At 33.0% G+C, this 8,220-nt stretch overlaps 1 protein-coding gene across 1 annotated transcript in view; it reads left to right on the forward strand.

Annotated features, from left to right (window-relative positions):
* The window catches only part of LOC127848992 (insulin-like growth factor-binding protein complex acid labile subunit), a 117,355-nt gene extending 110,381 nt beyond the window's left edge, over window positions 1–6,974 (forward strand). Inside the window, exon 10 of the mRNA XM_052381719.1 lies at window positions 6,899–6,974. Within this exon, the coding sequence (XP_052237679.1) occupies window positions 6,899–6,974 (76 nt within the window). The remainder of the gene's footprint in view (window positions 1–6,898) is intronic.
* Window positions 6,975–8,220: the final 1,246 nt, after the last annotated feature.

An 8,220-nucleotide genomic window follows, 5' to 3' on the forward strand; every position in this document is an offset into this window, starting at 1 on the left:
CCTAAACACAAGCAACATTGAATGCATATATAATGGCCAGTGTAAAACCGCTGAATCGTCATTCACTGTGTCTTAAATTATAGAGCTGTTCCGAAACCAGATGTCATCATTACATATAACAAGTGAGGACTGTGTACGAATAGAAAAAATGACAAAGGTCAAAGCAAGTACGACACATGGATGGAAGCTAGGATAGGGCGCAATACAAGTTCTATGTTTGGGACTGCATGTAAGAAGAAAGTGGATACAAAACCTGATTGTATCATAAAAACATCATGGGCAATTCTGAATTTGATACTGAAGCTACAAGGTGGGGGAGAAACAATGAAGCAGCAGCACGTCGAGTTTACTAGAATATCATTCAGACATCACATCCTGGATTGAAGGTTTTTGGATCTGGACTAGTAATTAATGTAGATCACCCACATTGAGAGACAAATCCTGATGGTATTGTGGACTGTTGTGAAAAGTGCCAGGACAGGAGTGGTGTTTTGGAAATTAAATGTTCTTACAAACATAGGAATGCTACTGTTTATGAGGCCTCTCAAGACAAACCTTTTGTTGTTATGTGCTCAAAGGAAAGATTTCATTAAAAAGACACATTCTTTCTATTACCAAATCCAAGCTCAGATGGCACTGACTGGACGACATTGATGTGACTTCTTCATGTGGACATTGAAAGGACATTTTGTCGAAAGAAATCCCTTTTTTGGAAAGAAATTTCATCACAGTTGAATTTGTTTTACGAACAGTATGTTCTTCCAGAATTCTTTACGGAGCGCATTAAACGCGGAAAGAAACTTGTGTAAATGGATTCTTCGACCGACAACGGGAATCATCAAACTGTGAAAGTGGATTGATTAATTTATTTAATTCATATTGCTTGTGTACCATTAATAGTTGCATTTGACAAAAGACTGTAAAAGACAATTGATCATCCATTCATAATATGTCATTTGAATATATTGAGGTCCATTTATTAAATATATTCTGACTTCTTTGTATGTTTTCAACACATAATGTGTTGTTGTTTTGTTTTTAAATGCTGGTAATAAAAGTTGATATGTCTTATTTGTGCTTTTATCTTGCATGAATACAACATTCATCTTTATATCATAAGGTTTTAACCTGATAGCATACACAGATGGCCACATAATAAAATTATGTGTTACAGGCAATGCTTTGAAAAAAGAAGAACGGATAAGTTTTTGCCAGATTTAGTCTTACAATGAAGCGTTCCATAAAAGCACTTATAATAATTGAAGTTTAACTCCTAACAAAAATCCTAGCTTGGCACAGATATCTTTAATTGCATGAAACACATAACTTTTTGTTAGGGCCTTATCACAAAACATACAAAGAATGGTACTTGTATCTTTATCCATTATTAATGCAAGGAAAAACAATTAAATCAACAAACAAAACAATTCTAGCGCATTAAATATTCAAACAAATAATGAAAAGTAGCGAAATGTCAGAAGCATTAGAAGCATGATTAGAATACTTCTATAACCCTTTCCCACTCAGAAGCGAAGATAATATGGCTATGTGCAAACAGCATAGAACCAGAACAGCCTGCGAGTAACTCATAGTCTGTTCAGGACTTATACTGTTTGCTGCTCATCAGTATCTTAGGGTAAGAGATAAAGCCTTTAAAACTTGAATTTAGTAAGAAAGGTCTTTACTTTTATGTAACTTTCTAATGGAATACAAATGCGTCAAAATATGTATCTATTGAAGTTTTAAAGGCTTTATCTCTCACCCTAAGATACTGATGAGCAGCAAACAGTATAAGTCCTGAACAGACTATGAGTTACTCGCAGGCTGTTCTGGTTCTATGCTGTTTGCACATAGCCATATTATCTTCGCTTCTGAGTGGGAAAGGGTTATAGAAGTATTCTAATCATGCTTCTAATGCTTCTGACATTTCGCTACTTTTCATTATTTGTTTGAATATTTAATGCGCTAGAATTGTTTTGTTTGTTGATTTAATTGTTTTTCCTTGCATTAATAATGGATAAAGATACAAGTACCATTCTTTGTATGTTTTGTGATAAGGCCCTAACAAAAAGTTATGTGTTTCATGCAATTAAAGATATCTGTGCCAAGCTAGGATTTTTGTTAGGAGTTAAACTTCAATTATTATAAGTGCTTTTATGGAACGCTTCATTATAAGACTAAATCTGGCAAAACTTATCCGTTCTTCTTTTTTCAAAGCATTGCCTGTAACACATAATTTTATTATGTGGCCATCTGTGTATGCTATCAGGTTAAAACCTTATGATATCAAGATGAATGTTGTTTGCATGCAAGATAAAAGCACAAATAAGACATATCAGCTTTTATTACCAGCATTTAAAAACAAAACAACAACACATTATGTGTTGAAAACATACATAGAAGTCAGAATATATTTAATAAATGGACCTCAATATATTCAAATGACATATTATGAATGGTTGATCAATTGTCTTTTACAGTCTTTTATCAAATTCAACTATTAATGGTACACAAGCAATATGAATTAAATTAATTAATCAATCCACTTTCACAGTTTGATGATTCCCGTTGTCGGTCGAAGAATCCATTTACACAAGTTTCTTTCCGCGTTTAATGCGCTCCGTAAAGAATTCTGAAAGAACATACTGTTCGTAAAACAAATTCAACTGTGATGAAATTTCTTTCCAAAAAAGGGGTTTCTTTCGACAAAATGTCCTTTCAATGTCCACATGAAGAAGTCACATCAATGTCGTCCAGTCAGTGCCATCTGAGCTTGAATTTGGTAATAGAAAGAATGTGTCTTTTTAATGAAATCTTTCCTTTGAGCACATAACAAAAAAAGGATTTGTCTTGAGAGGCCTCATAAACAGTAGCATTCCTATGTTTGTAAGAACATTTAATTTCCAAAACACCACTCCTGTCCTGGCACTTTTTACAACAGTCCACAATACCATCAGGATTTGTCTCTCAATGTGGGTGATCTACATTAATTACTAGTCCAGGTCCAAAAACCTTCAATCCAGGATGTGATGTCTGAATGATATTCTAGTAAACTCGAGGTGCTGCTGCTTCATTGTTTCTCCCCCACATTGTAGCTTCAGTATCAAATGCAGAGTTGTCCATGATGTTTTTATGATACAATCAGGTTTTGTATCCACTTTCTTCTTTCATGCAGTCCCAAACATAGAACTTGTATTGCGCCCTATCCTAGCTTCCATCCATGTGTCGTTCTTGCTTTGACCTTTGTCATTTTTTTCTATTCGTACACAGTCCTCACTTGTTATATGTAATGATGACATCTGGTTTCGGAACAGCTCTATAATTTAAGACACAGTGAATGACGATTCAGCGGTTTTACACTGGCCATTATATATGCATTCAATGTTGCTTGTGTTTAGGTTCAAGTTCAGTAGTCTTTTCTTGATATTTTCTTTTTTGAAAGTAATGTTTTGCGACTTCTGAGGACTGAGTTTCCGTTTCCGAGGCCGATTCTACTTACATGGTTTTGAGGTTGAAGCTTCTGTTTCATCTTTCCGATTGTCTGTTAAGTCAACTAATGCATTTAGCAGCGCTGCCAAATGATTGCATGATTCGCCCTCTCTGAAATGAAATTAACATAGTTTATAATCAATTTATTACTTTTCTCTAACTCTTGTCAATTGAAAAAAAAATCATTACATGTAAAAGTCAGTGGCCTGATTGCGTTGAAAACAATATACTCAGGTAATATTACAATTTCAAATAAATATACTTCGCATCTACATGTAAGTTTTTACTTGTTTCATAAAACTTTTAACTGTTTAAAGCATTGTGTTACAAAGATATATTTTATTCGAACTACATGGGTACCCATATGTATTTTCAAATCTTAATGAGTTTTACATGAATCTGTTAGTCTTACTCTATCCTAGTTCTTACCCAGCAGTGCAGTTGCAGCCAGAAGCATGAACCATTCCTGCCATCTTAGTCAGACAGACCCAAGCATCTTAATCTGTTTTTCTTGTTGTCTGTTGGAAGGGGTGGTTTAACCTTTGCTCGCACATAGTAATGTGAACACTCTGGGTAATCTGGTTGTATCGTACACTGCCCACATGTCTGTCTTTGTAAAACACTGACGCTTTCAATTGACGCTTGGCGTTCCAATTTTCCTTGTCATGAGTCATTGATTTGCTTAATACAAAATAGTTATACAAGTCCTCCTTACGAAAATTTTGAACTTTATCTAAATTCTCATCCCAGCATTCCTTTATATCCGAAGGCGTGGGTAATTTCTCTCCAAGGGCTTTTTAAAAAATTGACATGGACGAACATCATGATCTACGTTGTCCGAGATTTCAATCTTTTTTAGCGTCCTCTTTCCTAATTTCAAAAGCCCCCTGGCTCTTTTGATAAATTCTGGTCGATTTCCTGATACATTTTCTCCTCGGACTCTCAGATATAATCGTAATTCACGCACTGATAATCGTTCAAAAACTATGTCACACTCTACTTTATTGTTCGTCGCCATCTCGGATTTTGTTGCTAACCGGAAGTTGAATCAATTTAAGAACGACAACTCTTCAGGGGAGGCTTATCACTTATTGAACTAGGCAATAGAGCTGTAATACCCTTCCCCTGAGTCCCGTATTCCAATAATTGTTGCTCATAAGAGACGCACGACGTTTTAAGAAGAACAATATGTCCTTTATGTTTATCTTTCAACACCACCTTACATAATAAAATTTTGGTACTGACAATATTGAAAGAAATATCAGGACAAAAGGAGAGTCTTATATACAATTTATAATTCGTTCTATTAACTTAAAGTATTAATACCGGTTTGTGTTACATTTAACAATTGAACGGTTATATGTCTATTGATTTAAGCTCTGAACAAGTTTTAACCAAACACCTTATATAAACCGTTTTGCGCTAAAAATAATGTAATATAATATCATTAATAATATGAATAAAAGTGCCCTTTTCATAACAAATAAAACACCATATGTAAAGTTCTGGAAAGAGCTCTCAAGATTAAGCTCGTGCTAACAAAATATTTACCTTCCGATGATATTGTAACGCCGCTAAAAATGTTTGACTTTAAACTTTACGTTTTATAAAAATGGCGATTAGCAAACGACTCGACTATATTAACTACTTGCACGCGTTGAAACGTTCCGTTTCAGACACTGGTTGTCTCCTACAATGAAACTCGAATACCATTACACAGAAGCTTGTATATCTGTAACTATGCGTCTATAATTTTCTGAGTCAATGATATATATGAGTTTCAGAGCTTATTTTATTTATTAGTGATTCAAGTTGGTGGTGGCCGTGAGCATGAAAGAGGAACGCGCCATCAAGCTAGCGTTGGCTTGCGTGATCTGTAAAAGTACATGCAATGGTCGAAAAATGTTTTATTTTTTTCCTCTTAAACACATCATGTTCATTTCAACAGTCATTCGAAAAAGTGGCAAAAATACACACACACAAAAAACGGTATTCATAAAATTAAGTATTTGTAACAATTTCATAGTTGTAAAATTATGATATTTAAAAAAAAATGGACATTCATTAGCGGCTATTTTTCTATAAGTATAATGTAATGGTCTTGTTAAGAGTTTCAAATAATTGTATAATTTTTATGAGCAAATTTTTTTATCATATTAAAGAAGCAGCAAAGATTATCATTCTGAAACACTTTTAAAAGAACACCGTTCGCCAGACCATTGCTTAAGGCATTTAAACCTATTCTCTGAACTTTATAACGCTATTTAGTGAAAAATTAAGGACCAGGGGTATTGTTCTATATACTAATTGAATGAATATGTTGAGCAATAAATAGATATGAATACAATGTATCGAATAAATTAATTGTTTTAATTACTTTATTAAAAAAATCTATGTTAAAAAACGATATTTAATTATACCATGATAATCGAAATGCGTGTAATACGTGTACTCAAATGCGATGATTTTAAACAATAGCAGACATGTACATTTGTATCATAATTTAATTGTTCTATATCAATGCATTTACCCATAATATTAGCAAACAATAGCCGTACCAAGACTCGACAATTCTTCTTCTATAATTTTCTATATTTATGTATTCAAATAATAAGATCCAAGAGAGAAAACTGCGCAAAAAGATCAATCACGACTAATCTCCAGTCTCTTATCTCTCGCGCCCCTCGTTTTGTGTTAACCGTTTTATAATTTCAAGAACGGTTAATGGAAGCAGGCGTGTGTTTCAATTTTCATATTGATTTTTGTACTATTAAAATTGAAACGAAATATGAATAGCGAAATAAGTGTTTTGTTTTGTTTTGTTCTATTATTAGTACATCAAAAAACGATACAAAGAACTCAATTTTGGTCATTATTATTTTTTGTTTGTTAAGGCTATAAGAAAATCGGAATATGAACTAATATACGTTGATTCTTGTTTTTCGGTGTATCGAATGCAAAACGAAGAAGGAAACGACTGTATATACACCAACCAGTACAAAATGTTCCGCAATATGCGCTTTTTCCGTTTTTTTTTTGTTTTAAATGACCTAAAATCACATTAGGGGATGGAAAAATATATATGTTATGCATACAAAACTGACCTGCATGAAAACATGGCATTTTTGTTCGAACACAGGATCGTTTGCTTAAAAAAGGGAACGTTTATAATTATACATCACATATCAGGTCGGACAGTAACATCCAAAATGCAACAATGTTTTACCAAGAAACGACTAATATTAGTTCGAATACATTACTTTGCGCGCCTAATTAAACAAGAAGATGATGCATGTATTATTCGAGAACAAACAACATTTTGTATTATGATAATGTTATTATTTGAAATGCATTCACATATGCTAATTTTACGTTGTGCAATTTTTTATGATGTTTGATGCTATTTCAGGTTCCTTGATCACAACCGATTACGCAACATTTCCCAGGCGACGTTCAGGGGCTTGACAAAACTAATCTCTCTGTGAGTTACAATCGACAAATGTTTTCTGGTGAAATAAATGCCGTCAAGCTATGCATGTATACATGCCTCAATCTGCTGTCTTCTTGACGAAATGGAAGACATTTCTCTATTGTTGATTATTTGTCTTAAGAATGCACTATATACATTGCGCTTTTCTTAGCGTTCTGTGCAGAATGCTGTTTATCAATGAAACTGTGAAATAATCTTGTCTATTGCTAACTTTTGTGTTTGAATAAAGGAACCTGATTGCCTTTTCCATATAAGTACATACGCCGTCGGATGTCAAAAAGTTATTAGTTTATTTAAAATATTTGTTAAAGTATTCCATAGCTGAAGAGTAATCGTGCATTGCTTAATTTAACGTTGTTTTTGTTAAAGGTCTTTAGAAAACATCGAACTCGAATCCATAGACGACGGTGTATTTGAAGAAGTGCCGAATTTGACCGTTCTGTAAGACATTTTCAGAGTTTTAATACAGTTCTGTACAGTTTAAAATGCACAATAATGAGTTTGTAATTTTATTATCGGTTCAGGCATCACCGCCTGTCGTTTTCAATTACAAAATGCGTAATTAACACATTTTCTTTATACATGTTACAAACCTTTGATTAAATGAACACATTTCTTTAATTTTAAATACTGCTGACAGAATTGCATAACACTAAATTAATTAAAGCTTTAAAAAATATATCTAAATATAGTTCAGAATACCAATTTATGTATAAATAGATCGGCGTATCTGTTCTGGCAAGATACATGTTCGTACTTCATTTGACACATAAATGTATTGTGACCAAAACTACACTTAAAGTCATGTAATACAATCTTCGTTTTTAAATGAATTGCTTTTGTTTCTGTTTGAATAATTGACTAGTTATTGGTTGAATTCCAAATTTATTTTTCCATATCTGTTCGAAAGAAAATATGGTATTACTGTACTGTTTTTTTTCATTGTATTACAATATAACGATTGATGCAAAGCATCAAAGGACGTCGGTAATTTCAGTGTAAAAGGCACTCAATGAAGTTACATGGAACGATGGTTTTTCTACTGTAAATATTAATATATTGGCCGATTATTTTAAACAAAATAAAAAAAGATACTGGTATAACCATTATCTATGATTTTGTGATATAACCCCCAAATAACCATTATCTATAATGTTGTGTTATAACCCCAAATAACCATTATCTATAATTTTGTGTTGTAACCCCCAAATATTACATAGTTCATTTTATTTACATTGGTT

The sequence above is a fragment of the Dreissena polymorpha genome, chromosome 10 (genome assembly GCF_020536995.1).
Source record: "Dreissena polymorpha isolate Duluth1 chromosome 10, UMN_Dpol_1.0, whole genome shotgun sequence".
NCBI lineage: Eukaryota > Metazoa > Mollusca > Bivalvia > Myida > Dreissenidae > Dreissena > Dreissena polymorpha.